Below are 22,063 nucleotides of genomic sequence, written 5' to 3'. Positions count from 1 at the left end.
TAGTGATGTTGAGCACCTTTTCATATACCTGTTAGCTATTTTTATGTTGTCTTTGGGAAAAGATCTATTCAAGTCCTTCGCCATTTTTGAATAGGGTTATTTGTTTTTCTGTTATTGAGTTGTGTACATCTTTTAATATATTTTGGATATTAAGCCCTTTATCAGATATATGGTTTGCAAATATTTTCTCTCAATCTGTTGGCTGCTGTTTTATTTTGTTATTTGTTTTCTTTGCTGTGCAGGAGCTTTTTAGTTTGATGTCTCTATTTTATTTTTCATTATACTTTATGTTCTAGGGTACACGTGCACAACGTGCAGTTTTGTTACATATACTTACATGTGCCATGTTGGTGTGCTGCACCCATTAACTCGTCATTTACATTAGGTATATCTCCTAATGCTATCCCTCCCTGCTTCCCCCACCCCACAACAGGCCCTGGTGTGTGATGTTCCCCTTCCTGTGTCCAAGCGTTCTCATTGTTCAGTTCCCACCTCTGAGCGAGAACATGCGGTGTTTGGTTTTCTGTTCTTGCGATAGTTTGCTGAGAATGATGGTTTCCAGCTGTATCCATGTCCCTGCAAAGGAGTTCGTCCCTGCATAAAAACGAACTCATCCTTTTTTATGGCTGCATAGTATTCCATGATGTCTGTGTGCCACATTTTCTTAATCCAATCTGTCATTGATGGACATTTGGGTTGGTTCCAAGTCTTGGCTATTGTGAATAGTGCTGCAATAAACATACGTGTGCATGTGTCTTTATAGCAGCATGATTTATAGGTCCTTTGGGTATTTACCCAGTAATGGGATGGCTGGGTCAAATGGTATTTCTAGGTCTAGATCCTTGAGGAATTGCCACACTGTCTTCCACAATGGTTGAACTAGTTTACAGTCCCACCAACAGTGTAAAAGTGTTCCTATTTCTCCACATCCTCTCCAGCACCTGTTGTTTCCTGACTTTTTAATGATCGCCATTCTAACTGGTGTGGGATGGTTTCTTGTTGTGGTTTTGATTTGCATTTCTCTGATGGCTAGTGATGATGAGCATTTTTTCATGTGTCTGTTGGCTGCATAAATGTCTTCTTTTGAGAAGTGTCTGTTCATATCCTTTGCCCACTCTTTGATGGGGTTGTTTGTTTTTCTCTTGTAAATTTGTTTGAGTTCTTTGTAGGTTCTGGATATTAGCCCTTTGTCAGATGAGTAGATTGCAAACATTTTCGCCCATTCTGTAAGTTGCCTTTTCGCTCTGATGGTAGTTTCTTTTGCTGCTCTTTAGTTTAATTAGATCCCATTTGTCCATTTTGGCTTTTGTTGCCGTTGCTTTTGGTGTTTTAGACATGAAGTCCTTGCCCATGCCTATGTCCTGAATAGTATTGCCTAGGTTTTCTTAGGGTTTTTATGGTTTTGGGTCTAACATTTAAGTCTTTAATCCATCTTGAGTTAATTTTTGTATAAGGTGTAAGGAAGGGATCCAGTTTCAGCTTTCTACATATGGCTGGCCAGTTTTTCCAGCACCATTTATTAAATAGGGAATCCTTTCCCCATTGTTTGCTTTTGTCAGGTTTGTCAAAGATCAGATGGTTGTAGATGTGTGGTATTATTTCTGAGGGCTCTGTCCTGTTCCATTGGTCTATACCTCTGTTTTGGTACCAGTACCATGCTGTTTTGGTTACTGTAATCTTGTGGTATAGTTTGAAGTCAGGTAGTGTGATGCTTCCAGCTTTGTTCTTTTGGCTTAGGATTGTTTTGGCAATGCGGGCTCTTTTTTGGTTCCATATGAACTTTAATGTAGTTTTTTCCAATTCTGTGAAGAAAGTCATTGGTAGCTTGATGGGGATGGCATTGAATCTGTAAACTATCTTGGGCAGTATGGCCATTTTCACGATATTGATTTTTCCTATCCATGAGCATGGAATGTTCGTCCATTTGTTTGTGTCCTCTTTTATTTCATTGAGCAGTGGTTTGTAGTTCTCCTTGAAGAGGTCCTTGACATCCCTTGTAAGTTGGATTCCTAGGTATTTTATTCTATTTGAAGCAATTGTGAATGGGAGTTCACTCGTGATTTGGCTCTCTGTTTGTCTGTTATTAGTGTATAAGAGTGCTTGTGATTTTTGCACATTGATTTTGTATCCTGAGACTTTGCTGAGGTTGCTTATCAGCTTAAGGAGATTTTGGGCTGAGACAATGGGTTTTTCTAAATATACAATCATGCCATCTGCAGACAGGGACAATTTGACTTCCTCTTTTCCTAATTGAATACCCTTTCTTTCTTTCTCCTGCCTGACTGCCCTGGCCAGAACTTCCAACACTATGTTGAATAGGAGTGGTGAGAGAGGGCATCCCTATCTTGTGCCAGTTTTCAAAGGGAATGCTTCCAGTTTTTGCCCTATTCAGTATGATATTGTCTGTGGGTTTGTCATAAATAGCTCTTATTATTTTGAGATACGTTCCATCAATACCGAATATATTGAGAGTTTTTAGCATGAAGGGCTGTTAAAGTTTGTCAAAGGCCTTTTCTGCATCTGTTGAGATAATCATGGGGTTTTTGTCTTTGGTTCTATTTATATGCTGGACTACGTTTATTGATTTGCATGTATTGAACCAGCCAGGGATGAAGCCCACTTGATCATGGTGGATAAGCTTTTTGATGTGCTGCTGGATTCGGTTTGCCAGTATTTTACTGAGGATTTTTGCATCGATGTTCATCAGGGATATTGGTCTAAAATTCTCTTTTTTTTTGTTGTGTCTCTACTAGGCTTTGGTATCAGGATGATGTTGGTCTCATAAAATGAGTTAGGGAGGATTCCTTCCTTTTCTATTGATTGGAATAGTTTCAGAAGGAATGGTACCAGCTCCTCCTTGTACTTCTGGTAGAATTTGTGAATCCGTCTGGTCCTGGACTTTTTTTTTGTTGGTAGGCTGTTATTTATTGCCTCAGTTTCAGAGCCTGCTATTGGTCCATTCAGGGATTCAGCTTCTTCCTGGTTTAGTCTCGGGAGAGTGTATGTGTCCAGGAATTTATCCATTTCTTCTAGGTTTTCTAGTTTATTTGCATAGAGGTGTTTATAGTATACTGTGATGGTAATTTGTATTTCTGTGGGGTTGGTGGTGATAACCCCTTTATCATTTTTTATTGCGTCTGTTTGATTCTTCTCCCTTTTCTTCTTCATTATTCTTGCCAGCGGTCTATCAATTTTGTTGATCTTTTAAAAAACCAGCTTCTGGATTCATTGACTTTTTGAAGGTTTTTTGTGTCTCTATCTCCTTCAGTTCTGCTCTGATCTTAGTTATTTCTTGCCTTCTGCTAGCTTTTGAATGTGTTTGCTCTTGCTTCTCTAGTTCTTTTAATTGTGATGTTAGAGTGTCCATTTTAGATGTTTCCTGCTTTCTCTTGTGGGCATTTAGTGCTATAAATTTCCCTCTACATACTGCTTTAAATGCGTCCCATAGATTCTGGTATGTTGTGTCTTTCTTCTCACTGGTTTCAAAGAACATTTTTATTTCTACCTTCATTTCGTTATGTACCCAGTAGTCGTTCAGGAGCAGGTTGTTCAGTTTCCATGTATTTGAGTGGTTTTGAGTGAGTTTCTTAATCCTGAGTTCTAGTTTGATTGCACTGTGGTCTGAGAGACAGTTTGTTATAATTTCTGTTCTTTTACATTTGCTGAGGAGTGCTTTACTTCCAACTATGTGGTCAATTTTGGAATAAGTGCGATGTGTTGCTGAGTAGAATGTATATTCTGTTGATTTGGGGTGGAGAGTTCTGTAGATGTCTATTAGGTCCGCTTGGTGCAGAGCTGAGTTCAATTTCTGGATATCCTTGTTAACTTTCTGTCTCGTTGATCTGTCTAACGTTGATAGTGGGGTGTTAAAGTCTCCCATTATTATTGTATGGGAGTCTAAGTCTCTTTATAAGTCTCTGAGGACTTGCTTTATGAATCTGGGTGCTCCTGTATTGGGTGCATATATATTTACGATAGTTAGCTCTTCTTGTTGAATTGATCCCTTTACCGTTATGTAATGGCTTTCTTTGTCTCTTTTGATCTTTGTTGGTTTAAAGTCTGTTTTATCAAAGACTAGGATTGCAACCCCTGCCTTTTTTCGTTTTCCATATGCTTGGTAGATCTTCCTCCATCCCTTTATTTTGAGCCTATGTGTGTCTCTGCTTGTGAGATGGGTATCCTGAATACAGCACACTGATGGTCTTTTATTTATTTTATTTGAGACAGGGTCTTGCTCTGTCATCCAGGCTGTAGTGCACTGGAGCAATCACAGGTCACTGTAGACTTGACCTTCGAGGGTCAATTGATCCTCTCACCTTAACTTCATGAGTAACTGGCACTACAGGCACAGCCTATCATGGCTGGCTAATTTTCAATTTTTTTGTAGATACTGGGTTTTCCTGTGTCATCCAGGATGGTCTTAAACTCTTGGAATGAAGCAGTCCTCCTGCCTCGGCCTCCCAAAGTGCTGGGATTACAGGTGTGAGCCAGTATGCCTGGCTTATTTATTTTTACTTTTGTAGCCCAAGCTTTTGGTGTGATATCCAAAAAATCATTGCCAAGGGCATTGTCAAAGAGTTTTTCCTCTGTGTTTTTGTCTTGGAGTTTTATGGTTTAAGGTCTTGTGTTTAGGTCTTTTATCTATTTTGAATTGATTTTTATGTAAGGTACAAAAAGAAAAGTCCATTTCATTCTTTTGTGTGTGGAAATTCACTTCTCCCACCAGCAACCATTTATTGAAGAAACTATCCTTTCCCCATTGTGTCCTCTTAGCACCCTTGTTGAAAATTAGTTGACCATATGTGTTTGGGTTTATTTCTGGGCTCTCTGTTTTGTTCTGCTGCTGTGTGTGTCTGTTTTTATGTCAATACCATACTGTTTTGATTACTACAGCTTTGTAATGTAGTTTTAAATGAGAAAATGTGATATTTCCAACTCTGTTTTGTTTTGCCTCTGAATTGCTTTGGTTGTTTGATGTGTTCTGTTGTTCCACATGAATTTTAGAATTTTTTTTTTTATTTCTATAAAGAAAGTCATTGGAATTTTGATGGAGATTTTGTTGAATCCATATTTTGCTTTGGGTAGTATGGTCATTTTAAATGACATCAGTTATTCCAGTCCATTAACATGGGTATTTTCCCATTTATTGGTGTCCTTCAGTTTCTTATATCAATGTTTTATAGTTTTCAGTGTATGTATCTTTTTTTTTTTTTTTTTTTTTTTTTTGAGACAGGGTCTGATGCTGTCATCCAGGCTGGAGTGCAGTGGCACAATCTTGGCTCACTGCAGCCTCCACCTCCTGGGCACAAGCCATTCTCCCACTTCAGTCTCCCAAGTAGTTGGGACTACAGGCATGTGCCAGCACATCTGACTGATTTTTGTATTTTTTGTAGAGGTAGGGTTTGTCCATACTGCCCAGGCTGGTCTCAAACTCCTGAGTTCAAGCAATCTACCCACTTTGGCCTCCCAGAGTGTGCATATCTTTCACCTTCTTAATTAAATATATTCTTAAGAATTTTATTTTTTAAGATGCTATTGTAAATGAGATTTTTAAATGATTTTTTTGGATAGGTAGTTATTTGTGTACAGAAATGCCACTGATTTTTTATGTTGATTTTGTATCCTGCAACTTTACTGAGTTCATCCTCTTTGAAGATTTGGTAGAATTCAGCCTTGAAGCCATCTGGTTCTGGGCTTTTCTATGTTGGGAGGTTTTTAATTACTACCTCGGTCTCTTTATTTCTTATATCTGTTCCTAAATTCAATCTGTTGTGATATGTTGTTTTTGTGAAAGTATATGAAGAAAATCTAGCCTTCCACAGATACATAGTTGGAAAAAGGGAAGCATTTTAATAGTATTTTCAGATAATTGATACTACCCTAAAACTTAGGAAATGGTACTTTCTGAGAGGTTAGCTGCATGATGGAATCTGGAACCACAAGGAACTTTTTGGAATATTTCATTAGGGTTTATTGGTACACCTCACACTTTGAATGGCTCTTTAACACATGTGTAATGTTACAGCATACATTGGTTATTTGGAAAATATTGATTTGCTGTCATCCAGTTGAAACATTGTTCATTATACAAGATAAAAAATCATATTTGTTGATACAACTAAGCATCTCATCCATTGTGGTTGATATGAATTTTCCAAAATTAAATTTTTGCTTGAAAACTTAAGTTTTACCATTGGCAAATACATGCTGTTAGTTTTTCTTGAAGTGATGGGCATGCTTAGTTTATGTTTAAAAAAATGTCTGCCAGATACCCAGTTTGAATAACTATAGTTGCTGTCAGTTATTCTTTCAAGTAAAAATGGTGTTTCTTGAAGAAAGAGGCCATGTTTTTTTTTTATTCTTTTCAACTTTTATTCTAGATTCAGGGGTACACAGACAGGTTTGTTACATGGGTATATTGCATGATTCTGAGGTTTGGGGTACAAATGCATAGTACCCCCAGGTACTGAGCGTGGTATCCAGTAGTTAGTTTTTCAGCCTTTATCTTCCTTTCACCCTCATCCCTCTCGTAGTGCCCATTTTCTCTTGTTGGCATCTTTATGTCCATGGGTACTTAATGTTTAGCTTCTATTTGAAAGTAAGAATATGTGGTATTTGTTTTTCTGTTCCTGCATTAATTCACTTAGGATACCAGCCTACAGCAGCATTTGTGTTGCTGCAAAGGACGTGATTTCTTTGTTTTTATGGGTGCATGGTGTTCCATGGTGTATATATACCACATTTTCTTTATCCAATCCACTGTGGATGGGCACCTGGGTTGGTTGCATGTCATTGCTATTGTGAATAGTACTGTGATGAACATGGGAGTGCGTGTGTCATTTTAGTAGAAAGATTTCTTTCTTTTGGATATATAGCCAGCAATGGGATTGCTGGGTCAAATGGTAGTTCTATTTTAAGTTCTTAGAGAAATCTCCAAACTGCTGTCCACAGTGGCTGAACTAATTTACATTCCCACCAACAGTGTACAAGGGTTCCTTTTTTTCTGCAGCCTTGCCAGCATTGGTTGTTTTTTGACTTTTTAATAATGGCCATTGTGACTGGTGTGAGGTGGTATCTTCTTGTGTTTTGATTTGTATTTCTCTGGTGATTAGTGATGTGTAGCATTTTTTCATATATTGGCTACTTCTATATAGTCTTTTGAGAAGCATCTGTTCACGGCTTTTGCCCACTTTTTAATGGGATTACTTGATTTTTTGTTGAATTGTTTAAGTTCCTTATAGATTCTAGACATTACAACTTTGTCAGATGAATAGTTTGCGAATATTTTCTACCATCCTGTAGGTTGTCTGTTCACTCTGTTGGTAGCTTCTTTTGCTGTGCAGAAGCTCTATAGTTTAATTAGGTCTCACTTGTCAATTTTGTTTTTGTTGCAATTGCTTTTGAGAATTTTGTCGTAAATAATTTCCCAAGGCCAATTTCTAGAATGGTGTTTCCTAGGTTTTCTTTTAGAATTCTTATAGTTTGAGGTCTTACATTTTTATCTTTAACCTATCTTTGTAACTGAATGCAAGTTCATTCACTCACTATTTGCAGAGTCTTGTTAACAAAAGGGAGGTGTGGTAGAAAGAAAGTGACTTTGCAGCCGGGGCGTAGTGGCTCATGCCTATAATCGCGGCACTTTGGGAGGCTGAGGTGGGCGGATCATGAGGTCAGGAGTTTGAGACCAGCCTGATCAACATGGTGAAACCCTGTCTTTACTAAAAATACAAAAATTAGCCAGGTGTGTTGTCAGGCGCCTGTAATCCCAGCTGCTCAGGAGGCTGAGGCAGGAGAATTGCTTGAACCCAGGAGGCGGAGGTTGCAGTGAGCCAAGAGCATGTCACTGCACTCCAGCCTGGGTAACAGAAGTGAGAATCCACCTCAAAAAAAAAAAAAAAAAAGTGACTTTATTTCCAAAGCTGGCAGGGAGGAAGTGGCTTGATTCCTGTCCAAAGCAATCACTTTGAATCTTGATGGGGGAGGTCAAGGGTTTAAAAAGGTAAAACTTGGCATGGAAGGCATGCAAGAATTCTACTGAGTACAACGTCTGTGTGTCTTGTTCTGTTGGCTTTCTTGGGTTGCAGTCCACGTGGATTGGGGACTGGAGTCATCTCAACAATGGCAAGGTGGTGGACTAGCTGCCTTGAGTTTATCACTGCAGTTTTGCAGCTGGGTCTCCAGGCTTGGTCTGTTTGTCTCAAGATTAGCCCCTAGAACTTCTAACTAGGCACATAATTAGATATTAGCATACAGTTAGATAAATGTGAAGGGAGTATGTATATACAGTGAGAAGGGGAAGGACATGAAGTCTGTTTTCAGGCTAAGGGAAAAGGCTTCTGTTGTTTGCTTCAAGGTTAAGTCTTGAATCCAAAGGGAAAGGAAAAAGAAAAGTTTTAAAATGTATTTTGAAGTTAAGCTGCCCAGTTACATCTTGAGTTAATTTTTGTATATGGTAAAAGGTAGGAGTCTAGTTTATTCTTCTGCATATGGCTACCAGTTACCCCAGCACCATTTATTGAATAGGGAGTCCTTTCCCTATTGCTTATTTTTGTCAACTTTGTCAAAGATCAGATGGCTGTAGGTGTGTGGCTTTATATCAGAGTTCTCTATTCTGTTTCACTGGTCTATATGTATGTTTTTGTACTGTTGCTATGCCATTTGGTTATTACAGCCTTATAGTATGTGTTGAAGTTCTGTAATATGAAGCTTCCAGTTGTATTCTTTTTTGCTTATGATTATTTTGGCTCTTCAGGCTCCTTGTTGGTTGCATATGAATTTTAGAATAGTTTTTTTCTAGTTCTGTGAAAAATGACATTGGTAGTTTGATAGAAATAGCATTGACTCTGTAGATTGCTTTAGGATGTATGACCATTTTAATGATATTGATTCTTGTATTCCATGAGCTTGAGTGTTTCTCCATTTGTTCGTGTCATCTGTGATTTCTTTCAGCAGTGTTCTGTAGTTCTCCTTGTAGAGATCATTCCTTTCCTTGATTAGATGTGTTCCTAGGTATTTTATGTCTGCGTGTGGCTATTGTAAATGGGATTGTGTTCTTGATTTGGCGTTCAGCTTGAACGTTGTGGGTGTAAAGAAATGCTACTAATTTTATACATTGGTTTTGTGTCCTGAAACTTAACTGAAGTCATGTATTAGTTCTAGGAGTCTTTTGGTGAAGTCCTGAGGGTTTTCTAGGTATAAGACCATATTATCAAGGCCGGGCGCAGTGGCTCAAGCCTGTAAGGGAAGCCGAGACGGGCGGATCACGAGGTCAGGAGATCGAGACCATCCTGGCTAACACGGTGAAACCCCGTCTCTACTAAAAAAAATACAAAAACTAGCCGGGCGAGGTGGCGGGCGCCTGTAGTCCCAGCTCCTCGGGAGGCTGAGGCAGGAGAATGGCGTAAACCCGGGAGGCGGAGCTTGCAATGAGCTGATATCCGGCCACTGCACTCCAGTCCGGGCGACAGAGCGAGACTCCGCCTCAAAAAAAAAAAAAAAAAAAAAAAAAAAAAAAAAAAGACCATATTATCAGCAAAGAGAGATAGTTTGACTTCTTTTCCTATTTGGATGCCTTTTACTTTTTCTCTTGAGTGATTGCTCTATACTTCCAGTATTATATTGAATAGGAGTGGTGAGATTGGGCATCCTTGTCTTGTTCTGGTTCTCCAGGAGAATGCTTCCAATTTTTGCCCATTTAGCATGTTGTTGGCTGTGAGTTTGTCATAGATTGCTCCTATTATTTTGAGGTATGTTCCTTCAATGCCTAGTTTCTTGAGGGTTTTTCTTTTATCCTGAAGTCATGTTGGCTTTTGCCAAAAGCTTTTTCCATGTATTTTGAGATGATCATAGGTTTTTGCTTTTAATTCTGTTTGTGTGTTTTAATTCTGTTTATTGTGTTTGTCAATAAATCATATTTATTGATTTGTGTGTGTTAAACCAACTTTATAACCCAGGAATGAAGCTTATTTAGTTGTGGTGAGTTAACTTTTGATGTGCTGCTGAATTCAGTTTGCTAGTATTTTGTTGAGGATTTTTGCTCTATGTTCATCAGGGATATTGGCCTATACTTTTCTTTTCTTTTCTTTTTTTTATCATGTCTCTTCCAGGTTTTGGTATAAGGGTGATGCTGGTTTCATAGAATGAGTTAGAGAGGAGTCCCTTCTCAACATTTTGGATTAGTTTTCAGCATATTTGGAGTAGTATCAGCACTACTTTGAACATCTGGTAGAATTCAACTGTGAGTCCATCTGGTCTGGGGCTTCATTTGGGTGGTAGGTTTTTTTATTACTAATTCAATTTTGGAACTCGATATTGGTCTGTTCAGAGTTTTAATGTCTTCCTGATTCAATCTTGGGAGGTTTTGTTTCTAGGAATTTATCCGTTTCCTCTAGATTTTCTAGTTTTGTATGTAGAGGTGTTCTAATAGTCTCTGAGGATCTTTTGTATTTCTGTGGGATTGGTTGTAATGTCGTCTTTGTCATTTCTGACTGTGCTTATTGGAATCTTCCCTTTTTTTCCTTTGTTAATCTAGCTAGTGGTCTATCAATTTTGTTTATCCTTTCAGAGAACCAGGTTTTGGTTTCATTGATTCTTTTTTTCCCCCTTAATGATCACTGTCAGAAAATCATTGATTCTTTGTATGGATTTTTGGATCTCAATTTTGTTGTGTCTCACTCCAATTGTAGTTATTTCTTTTCATCTGGCTCTAGGGTTAGTTCTTGTTTTCCTAGTTCCTTTAGGTGTGATGTTAAATTATTAATTTGAGATCTTTCCAACTTTTTGTAGTAGGCATTTAGTACTATACAGTTTCCTCCTAACACTGCTTTTGCTTCATCTCAGAGATTTGTGGTGTGTTGTGTCTGTTTTCATGTATTTCAAAGAATTTTTTGATTTGTGCCTTAACTTTGTTGTTTACCCAAAAGTCATTCAGGAGCAAGTTTTAAAATTTCAATCTAATTGTGTGATTTGGAGAAATATTGGTATAGTTTTGTTTTAGTTGTTTTTTACTTCCAACTGTATTAATGTCTTTTTATTCTCTTGGTAATGTCTTCCAGAGTTAACTACTTCTGTTGTAGGTGATAAAATGTAAAAGGCCCTACTTCAGATGTTGATAATGCTATGAGGGTGGTCTCTTCCTTTACTCAACTGAGAATTAAAACTTATGATTCTTTTTTATATCCCAGTCCCAGAAGTAATTCCTTCTATAGAAGTTATCTACTGATAGTCTTATTCATCCTAGTAGTGGCTTAAAACCAGGCTCTAACCTCTACAGGAACACTATAGCACTATAGGATGCATTTAGCATAAACATATATTAAATTAAAAAGGATTCAAGTGCATTTTATTTTTAGACAACCTACATGACAAGTTTTGTTTTGTTTTGTTTTTTGGAGACGGAGTCTTACTCTGTCACGAGGCTAAAGTGCAGTGGCATGATCTTGGCTCACTGCAACCTCCGACTCCCTGGTTCAAGCGATTCTCCTGCCTCAGCCTGCCAGGTAGCTGGGATCATAGGCATGTTCCACCGTGCCCAGCTAATTTTTGTATTTTTAGTAGAGACAGGGTTTCACCATGTTGGCCAGGATGGTCTCCAACTCCTGACCTTGTGATCCGCCCACCTCGGCCTCCCAAAGTGTTGGGATGACAGGTGTGAGCCACCATGCCGGCTGACATGTTTTTCTTAAAAACAATGCTTCCACTCCAAATACATAGTGGTCAAAATAAATGAAGAGCTTGAGATGACATCAGTCTAATTTATCTTAAGTCATTGTGTCCTGTGGGTGATAGGCAGCAGGCAGTTATGAAGACAGGTCATAGAACTAAAGAAATTGCCAATTGGTTAACATTTTTCCATTTCTAAACCATCTTTAAAGAAAATCATATACAGGGTTACACCATCCTCATGGCAGAGCACCCATGCCATCTGGATTCACATTTTTACCAGTAAAAAACTGGTAGTTGTTGAAATTAATAAGATGTGCTTGGTTTGTTCTACAGCCTCTGTCATAAAAGATTTTACTGTTTAGGTCTCTGTTCTTCAAGTTGGTCTTTGATTGATTTTATGTAATCTTCGATGTATTTCTTGTAGGCTTCTTTTGTGAAGTTTGTTTCCTGCAAATGATGGTTTATGACAGTATCAACATAAGTGATTAATGTGCTTTCGGTACCTTCACCCTCAGGGCTTTCTGCGGAGGCATTTCTGTCACTGTCACCCACTGTCCTACTGACCATCTTCCTCCCCACCCCCATCCCACTTACATGCACAGACCGCTTGCAATCTCCCAGATATTGTAAATGTTGGAGAACAGCTCATCATGGCTAATAAGGTCCGGGTAGATAATCATGATGGCGGCTGAAGGGAGACGCAGTGGTGCTGGCTTAGCAGGATTCCAGAGATCAGAGTGAACATGATGCAGCTGGAGCAGTGCTTGGTGGGAGTTAGGAGTGGGTGGAAAAGGGGATTTCTATTTTTATTCCTCTGTGGTCCATAAGTATGGTTGGTATGATGTTCATTTTTTGGAATTTATTGAGATTTGCTTTATGGCTGAGCCTATGGTTGGTTGTGGAGTATGTTCCAGTGTGCAGATGATGGGAGTATTATTCTGTGGTCAATGGGTGGAGTATTCTGTAGATGTCCATGAGGTCCAATTGGTCAAGTTTAAATTCAGAATTCCTTTGTTAGTTTTCTGCCTCGATGATCTAATGTTTTCAGTAGGGTGTTGAAATCCCCCACTATTACCGTGTGGCTGTATGAGAGTTTTGTAGGTCTAGAAGTACTTGTTTGTGATTCTGGGTGCTCCAATTTTGGATGAGTGTATATTTAGGATAGTTAAGCCTTCTTGTTGAATTGAAGGCTTTATCATTATATAATGGCCTTCTTTGTCTTTTTTTTATTGTTGTTGGTTTAAAGTCTGTTTTGTCTGATATAATAATAGTGACCTCTGCTCTTTTTTGTTTTCTATTTGCTTGGTGGATCACTCTTCAGCCCTTTATTTTGAGCCTATGGGTGTTGTTACATGCATCTTGCTTTTTATACAACTTACCACTTTGTGTCTTTTTAGTGGAGTGTTTAGACCATTTACATTCCAGGTTAATATTGATATGTGAGGTTTCTTTTTATTCAGATGGACTCTTGCTCTGTCACTCAGGCTGGAGTGCAGTGGCACAATCTCAGCTCAGTATAACCTTTGTCTCTGGGTTCAAGAGATTCTCCTGCCTCAGCTTCCTGAGTAGCTGGGACTGCAGGCGAGCATCACCACACCTGGCTAATTTTTGTATTTTTAGTAGAAACAGGGTTTCACCATGATCATGTTGCCAGGCTGATCATGAACTGCTTACCTCAAGTGATCTGCCTAGCTCGGCCTCCCAAAGTGTTGGGATTACGGGCATGAGTCACTGTCTCTGACTGATATGTAAGATTTTGATCCTATCATGAAATTCTGAGCTGGTTGCTTTGTAGTTTCTATTGTGTGGTTACTTTATAGGGTCTGTGTGCTTAAGTGTGTTTTCATGGTAGCTGGCATTGGTCTTTTGTTTCCATGTTTAGAGCTCCTTAAAAGGACCTCTTGTAATGGTGGTCTAGTCGTAACTAATTCCTTTAATGCTTGCATGTCTGGAAAAGCTTTTATTTCTGCTGTGCTTATGAAACTTGGCAGGGTATGAAATTCTTGGTTGGAATTTCTTTTCATTAAGAATACTGAAAATAGGCCCCTAGTCTGTCCTGGCTTGTAAGGTTTCTGCTGAGATGTCTGCTTTTAGCCTAAAGGGTTTCCTTTTGTACATGATCTCACCTTTTTCTCTAGCTGCCTTTAAGATTTTTTCTTTAGCATTGACCTTGGACGGTCTGGGAGGGCGGGGGCCATGAAGAGTGGGGCCACACTGGGCACATCCATCTACAGGTCCCTCAGTGGCAGGTACAAGCACTGATGCTGAGGGAGAATCCACTGGGCAGCCACTAGGTGCCCAGAGGTGTATCTAGGCCTGAAACTGCGGAACCTCCTTGCCCCAGGTTCTCTGCACAATGATGGGGGGCAGCCTAAAATTCTAATCCAGGGTAGTGAGTGCTCCAGATACCTGGAGATCTGCCTGGGCATGGAGTGGAGAGGGCCTCCCTGCATCAAGACCTCTGCATAGGAGAGGTGGGATGACTCAGGCTACTGGACCAGGCAAGCAGGTGCTATGAATACCTGGAGATCTGCCTAGGTGTGTAGCAGACAGGGCCCCCTTGCACCAGGATCTCTGCACAGGAAGGGTGGAGTGGGTCAGGCTGTTAATCAAGGTGAGTGGGTGCTCCAAAGGTCTGGACATCTGCCTGGGCATGGAGTGGAGATGACCCTGCTGCACCATGATCTCTGTCCATGAAAGATGAGTGATTCAGGCTGCTGGTTCAGGCAAGTGAGTGCCCTGAATGCCTGGATTTCTGCCTGAGGGTGGAGCAGAGTGGACCCCACTTCACCTCGATCCCAGGGGAACAGGCAGGGGTACTAAGTGATGGCACATGTAGTTCAGTTTCAGATTGCCAAGCTGGCCATGGTTGCAAGTCTCATTGCCCAGGAGAAACTGCAGCGGTAGCAGCTCTCCTCCCACTCCAAGCTTGCAATAGGGAAGAGTATAATTCCAGTACCTACTTCTGAGGTGCTTTCCACCTCAGAAGTGGTGGAGGCTGTGGAGACTGCTATCCTGCTCCCGAGCAGGTGCTCTAGTGTCTGGCCCAAGAGTAAAATGCTTGTGTGGCCATGCAGCTGGGTTGCTTAGAATGGCTGATTTTGTATGCACCCAGATTAAAAATGGCATCCTGTGCTTGGTCCTATGTCTGGGAAAGTGTCTGCAGCTTCTTCTAGTGTTTTTCCCTCATAGTGTCTCCAGCCCTCTCCCCAGGTTAGCTTCAGGGCTTGGGAGAAAAAAAAAGTTCTCCCTCAGCCTGAGTTGCTCTGATCTCCAGTGGAAAGGTAAGTCACTGAGGGAGGCTGTCTTTCTCCCTCATGTATTGGGGCTTCACTTACTTTCATCAGCCAAATGCCATCACAGTGACTGTTTGGCGGGATTCTCGTCTCTGGGATTTGGAGTATCCTGCATGATTCCAGTGGATTCCCATTTTCCTTCTTGAATTAAAGCTCACACCATTGATTTTTATTTACTGTTTTGTTATATCTAAATGACGGAGGCCTGCTAACAGGCGTTAATCTGCCACCTTAGGAAAAAAAGGCTATATTAACTCCCAGCTTAAACAATGGCACAAATGCTTTTCCTTGTACTTTTTGTACTTTTGTATGCTGCAGAAATGCTTTATCTTTCTATTTCACCTCATAAAATATTAAAAGGAAGTATACTTGCTAGTTGAAATTTAGTATAATTAATAATTCTTAGATTATGCAAAGGACTTTCTTATCTTAAGTGAAATATCTTTGTGGTTGTTCATGCTGTTTTTGTCTGTTGTGTTATTTTAATGGTGAGTAGCAATGGAGAATAAAGAGACCACTTGCAAGATTTGGTGCTACTACCTTAATTCATGCTAAGATGTCTACAGTTTTACTTGTTATTGCTTTTGCATCATCAGTTCAAATGCCAACAAAACCAAATAAAAATACTAAATGAGAAAAAGGCATACTTTGTCTTGGTATTATGAAAATAGTTTTGACCTTATGAACACACTGAAAATGGTCTTAGGTACCCTCAGTGGTTTGTATATTATACTCCGAGAACTGTTGTTCTGCACTTAGGGTGACTATATGTAATTTATAATCTAGTTTTGAGAGAGAGAGAAATGGGATTCTACTAATAATTATCTCAGAATAACTAACAGATGTAAACTGGGACTGTCCTGGGCAAACTGGGACGTGTAGTCACCCTATGATTACCTTATTTCTAGGGGACTTCAAGTCAGCTTCTGTATTTGGTCTTCATGTCACGTGATCTTTTTGAAATGATACTATCAGTCATGATGGAAGGAAGGGAAGGGAAGAACAGGGACACTGAGACTTTTGTGGTGGCTTTCATATTTGAGCATTGAAACTCCTAAAATATAGGTGTTAAACTATATGTCCAATTGTTCTTCAACTTAGATGTGTTGAAAATTTCAGCAATATGGTTGGTTCTTTAGGTGATTTGAGAGTTAGAATATTGTTTGGTCATCAGGAGACATCTTTTATGCTAATGAGTATTCACAAAGAAGAAATTCACCTGTTTCTGTATTTCGTGAATCATGTAATTTTATTTGGATTGGTTCAAAGAAGATCCAAGAATCACAAAACTGTAACTGCCACAATGTATCAAAGGATTTTTGATGGTGAATAAGAAATAATACACTTATGAATGTGGATATTGTTATGCCATGTTAGTGTATTACAACATTCTTAAAATTATGTTTGTGGAATTGAATTCTTGCTATGTTAAAATTTATTGTTAAATTTACTATTTCTAATGAGAACAAAGGTACAATACACCAGAATCTCTGGGACACAGCTAAGGCAGTGTTAAGAGGGAAATTCATAGCACTAAATGCCCACTTCAAAAGTTAGAGAGATCTCAAATTAAGAATGTAACGTCACAATTGAAAGAATCAGAGAAGCAAGAACAAATCAGCCCCAAAGCTAGCAGAACACCAAAATTAGAGTGGAACTGAAGGAAATCAAGGCACAAAAAACCATTCAAAAGATTAATGAATCCAGGAGTTGGTTTTTGAAAAAATTAATAAGATAGATAGACTGCTGTCTAGACTAATAAAGAGAGAAGATCCAAATAAACACAATTAGAAATGAAGGGGTGTTACCACTGACCTCACAGAAATGAAAATAACCATCAGAAACTATTGTGAAAAACACCTCTATGCACACAAACTAGAAAGCCTAGAAGAGATGAATAAATTCCTGAACACATACATCCTCCCAAGACTTAACCAGGAAGAAATTGATTCCCTGAATAGTTCCTTATTGGAACTCCAAAATTGAATCAGTAATAAATAGCCTACCAACCAAAAAAAGCCCAGGATGTGATGGATAAACAGCTGAGTTCTACCTGATGTGCAAAAAGAACTGCCACTATTCGTACTGAAACTATTCCAAAGAATTGAGGAAGGACTCCTCCCCAGCCAATTCTGTGAGGCCAGCATCATCCTGATACCAAAGCCTGGGAGAGACACAACAGAAAAGAAACCTTCAGGCCAATATTCCTGATGAACATCGCTGCAAAAATCCTTAACAAAATACTTGATACTTGTAAACCAAATTTAGCAGCATATCAAAAAGCGAATCCACCATGATCAAGTAGGCTTTATCCCTGGAATGCAAAGTTGGTTCAACACACTGAAATCAATAAATGTGATTCATTACATAAACAAAACTAAAGACAGAAACCAAGTGCTTATCTCAATAGATGCAGAAAAAGCTTTAGATAAAATTCAACAGCCTTTCATGTTAAACATTCAAGAAATTAGGTATTGAAGAACATACCTCAAAATAATACAAGCCATCTATGACAAACCTACAGCCAACATTATACTGAAGGGGGAAAAGCTGAATGCATTCCCCTTGAAGACAGCACAAGACAAGTATGCCCTCTCTCACCACTCCTATTCAACATAGTATTGGAAGTCCTAGCTAGAGCCGTCAGGCAAGACAATGAAATAAAGGACATCCAAATAGGAAGAGAGGAAGTCAAACTGTCCCTATTTGCAGATGACATGACTCTATATGTAGAAAACTCTATAGTCTTGGCCAAAAGCTCCTTCAGGTAATAAACAACTTAAGCAAAGTTTTAGGATACAAAAATCAATGTGCAAAAGTCATTAGCATTCCTATATATCAACAATAGCCGAGCTGAGAGGCAAACCAGGAGGGCAATTCCATTGCCACAAAAAGAATAAAACACCTAGCAATACAGCTAACCAGGGAGGTGAAAGATCTTTACAATAAGAATTACAAAACACTGCTCAAAGAAATCAGAGAAGACACAAACAAATGGGAAAACATCCCATGCTCATGGATAGGAAGAATCAATATTATTAAAATGGCCATACTACCTAAAACAATGTACAGATTCAATGCTATTCCTATCAAATTCCAGTGAAATTCTTCACAGAACTGGAAAACACTATTTTAAAATTCATATGGAACTAACAAAGAGCGTGAATAGCCAAGGCAATCCTAAACAAAAAGGAAAAGCTGGAGGCATCACATTACCTGACTTAAAACTATACTACAGGGCCATGGTAACCAAAACAGCACAGTACAGGCACAAAAACAGATCCATAGACCAATGGAACAGAATAGAGAGCCAGGAAGTAAGGCTGCGCATCTATAGCCATCTGACCTTTGACAAAGTCAACAAAAGTAAGCAATGGGGAAAGGACTCTCAATTCAATAAATGGTGCTGGGATAACTGGCTAGCCATATGCAGAAGACTGAAGCTGGACCCCTTTCTTATACCACATACAAAAATCAACTCAAGATGGATTAAAGACTTAAATGTAAAACCCCAAACTGTAAAAACCTTAGAAAACAACCTAGGCAATACCATCTTGGACGTAGGAACAGGCAAAGATTTCATGACAAAGACACCAAAAGCAATCATAAGAAAAGCAAAAATTTACAAGTGAGATCTAATTAAACTTAAGAGTTTCTGCACAGTGAAACAAACTATCAACAGAGGAAGCAGCCTACAGAATGGGAGAAAATATTTGCAAACTATGCATCTGATAAAAGTCTAATATCCAGCATGTATAAGGAACTTAAATTTACAAGAGAAAAACAAACAGTCCCATTAAAAAGTGGGTAAAGGACATGAACAGATACTTTTCAAAAGAAGACATGCATGCAGCCAACAAGCATATGGAAAAAAGCTCAATATTACTGATCATTAGAGAAATGCAAATCAAAAACACAAGGAGATACCATCTCACACCAGTCTGAATGGCTATTGTTAAAAAGTAAAAAACTAATAGATACTGGTGAGGTTGCAGAGAAAAGGAAATACTTATATACTGTTGGTGGGAGTGTAAATTAGTTCAGCCATTGTGGAAAACAGTATGGCAATTCCTCAAAGAGCTAAAAGCAGAACTGCTATTTGACCCAGCAATCCCATTACTGGGTATATACTCAGAGGAATATAAAGCATTCTACCATAAAGACGCATGCGAATGTTCATTGCAGCATTTTTTCACAATAGCAAAGACAGGGAATAACCTAAATGCTCATCAGTGACAGATTGGATAAAGGGAATGTGGTACATATATACCATGGATACTATGCAGCCATAAAAAAGAATGAGATCATGTCTTTTGTGGGAACACGGATGAAGCTGGAGGCTATTATCTTCAACAAACTAATGCAGGAAAGACAACGAAATACTGCATGTTCTCACTTACAAGTGGGAGCTAGATGATGAGAACTCATGAACACAAGGAAACAATAGACACTGGGTCTACTTGAGGGTGGAGGGTGGACGGGGGCAGAGGAGCAGAAAAGATAACTACTGGGTACTGGGCTTAATTCCTGGGTAATGAAATAATCTGTACAACAAACCCCTGTGACATGAATTTACCTGTGGAACAAACCTTCACATGTACCCGTGAACTTAAAAGTTAAAAAAATGTAGTATTTCTAGAACATGTACGTGAAGATCAAAGTTATGACACTTTTAGTTTGAGTAAAAATACATACTCATTTAAAACTTACTTTGTTATTAAAACCATCTTGAATATTAAAATTTGTTTCACATACATTTAAAGGTATAACGTGAACATGTAAAAATAACTTGTTATTTTTATATGATTTATATGAGAGATTCAGTGCTACCTTGACTTACTAAGGACAATCTAGGTGTTTTGTTATGGATTTCCAAAGTACAGTGTAGTTGATCACAAGTTATTTTTATATGTTCAATTATATAACTTGTTAGTTTAGTATCAAAATTAAGTAGGAGCTGCATGAAACTTCATTATAAAACTGTTCAATGCTTTTATTCCAATGTCTATAAAGAAACTTTAAAAACTCTCTTATAGTCCTGTTTGATTTATTTAAATATAGAGAATTATCTTACAGGATTTATTGCAAGTATTTAAAAGAGGATGATTGTTGCTATTTTTTCTCAAGGAATTCGTTTAATTGCTTTAGACAATGTGTTAACAGATTTTTGTTTCCTCTCAGGCTATTACTTAAGCTGTAGCAGCTTAAGCTTTGCTCACTTCGGCTAATGAAGACTAATACCATTGTGTTCCTGCCAGTTCAATTCTTTCTAATTTAGCTTTTCTAAGATAATGCCTGTTAATAAGCAAAGTCATAGATGAACAGAGGATAAAAACAATTCTGTGCTTCATTAACCATCAATCTGTAGCCTTTCTTCTGTTGTCTTAACGTGGAAGGAATGGTTAGTTTAAAAAAATGTTAGCTTTTATGAGTTGTTTGTTTATGAGTTGTTTTATGTGATGGAGCGATTCTAATGTCAGGAACAGATCTTTGGGGCAATTTTCCTTAATGCAATATGTGAAAAACAAGCCATAATAAATATTATATTAACACATAAACATGCTAAAGTTTGTGTTTTTATTAAAGATGAGGGAAAATGACATTCTAACAGCCATATTTAGTCATGTTTAGGTAAAATGAACCTTGAGTATCTAAGGTATATGATTACATTGATCAACTAAAATCCCTCTACTGTAGTTACTATTTTTTTTACACTTATTTTTAAATGATAGATTACATTTACAACTAGCTGGTCAGTCTTTGAGATGTATTATAAATGAAAGGCTGGTTAGCACAGAAAACTGGTAGATAATAAAGGAAAGATATATGGGATTGTAGCTCTAATGTAGGTCGAGTTGTCAATCTGGGGATTTGTTTTTAGCAGTTGTACCTGTTTTACTGCAGAGACTTGAGGAGACATGTTCTTATTCTTTTGTTCCTAAAACTATTCAGGTGTGCTTGCTTACTTGCCCAAAGTACTGTAAATAACTTTTCATAAAATAATGAATTGGAATTTATTTTGAACCTATACAATTTAGAATGGGTTTATGTTGTGTTACAAATTTATGCTCAATATTATAATCTCTTGGAAATGTGCCTCTTTAATAAATATTACTTTTTCTCTCCAGTGAAGGGTTGTAAAAGAGATTTAGTGCTGCCTTGACTTACTAAGGACAATCTAGGTGTTTTGTTATGGATTTCCAAAGTACAATATGGTTGATTACAATGAGATATTTTCTTTCGGCACTTAAAGGAGTTTATTTGTAAAGTCTTTATCTGAAGTTGTTGCAAAAAATATGATTACTTTTTACTTCACTTGGAATCAGGAAGTTTAGAATTCACCATGGTTTAACCTGTTAGTGATAGAAAATATTTTTAAAAAATAAGCTATATTTAGTGATTTTATTAAACTGGTAAATTCTAATGAACGCATATTTATTTTGTTTTCTATGCAGCATCATTAGTTATTCCTGCTGGTAGAACTCTTCCAAGTTTTACCACAGCAGAACTGGTATGTAGCTTACTTAAAATATATTTTAAAAGATATGCCCCACTGTTAGTGAGTGGTGGCAAAATGCTGAACGTGGATGTAATTTCTTACCCTCCAGCTGAAAGTGAAAAAATGTGGCTGGGCGCGGTGGCTCACGCTTGTAATCCCAACACGTTGGGAGGCTGAGGCATGTGGATCATCTGAGATCAGGAGTTTGAGACCAGCCTGGCCAACCTGGCGAAACCCTGTCTCTACTAAAAAGTACAAAAATTAGCCGGGCCTAGTGGCGGGCACCTATAATCCCAGTTACTCAGGAGGCTGAGGCATGAGAATTGCTTGAACCTGGGAGGCGGAGGTTGCAGTGAGCCGAGATCATGCCATTGCACTCCAGCCTGGGTGACAAGAGCGAAATTCTGTCTCAAAGAAACAAAAACAAAAACAAAAAAAAAGAAACAAAAGGTGTGGTAAAGAGTGGGGCGACAGAATAACATCTATACCATAGATGTAATAAAACTCAGAAGTTTCAGAATTGACATTTTCTTGCCAACTTTTCCTGTCTTTCAGAGAGGTTGTTAACATCTTCCAAAACTATACCTACAAGGTTAGGAAATGT

The 22,063-nt window shown here is 38.4% G+C and overlaps 1 protein-coding gene and 1 pseudogene across 2 annotated transcripts in view; one reads left to right on the top strand and one right to left on the bottom strand.

Moving 5' to 3' along the window:
• The window catches only part of GTF2A1L (general transcription factor IIA subunit 1 like), a 66,493-nt gene that overhangs the window by 7,549 nt on the left and 36,881 nt on the right, over positions 1–22,063 (top strand). For both annotated transcript variants that reach the window (XM_010371751.1, XM_010371750.2), the window contains one exon: positions 21,416–21,471. In XM_010371751.1, coding sequence (XP_010370053.1) covers positions 21,416–21,471 — 56 coding nt within the window. The remainder of the gene's footprint in view (positions 1–21,415; positions 21,472–22,063) is intronic.
• Positions 11,840–12,344, bottom strand: LOC104668943 (annotated as a pseudogene).

This window comes from Rhinopithecus roxellana, chromosome 17 (genome assembly GCF_007565055.1).
Source record: "Rhinopithecus roxellana isolate Shanxi Qingling chromosome 17, ASM756505v1, whole genome shotgun sequence".
In the NCBI taxonomy this organism is placed as follows: domain Eukaryota; kingdom Metazoa; phylum Chordata; class Mammalia; order Primates; family Cercopithecidae; genus Rhinopithecus; species Rhinopithecus roxellana.
Note: the sequence above shows the minus strand (reverse complement) of the source record. Positions and strands in the feature narration are given on the sequence as shown.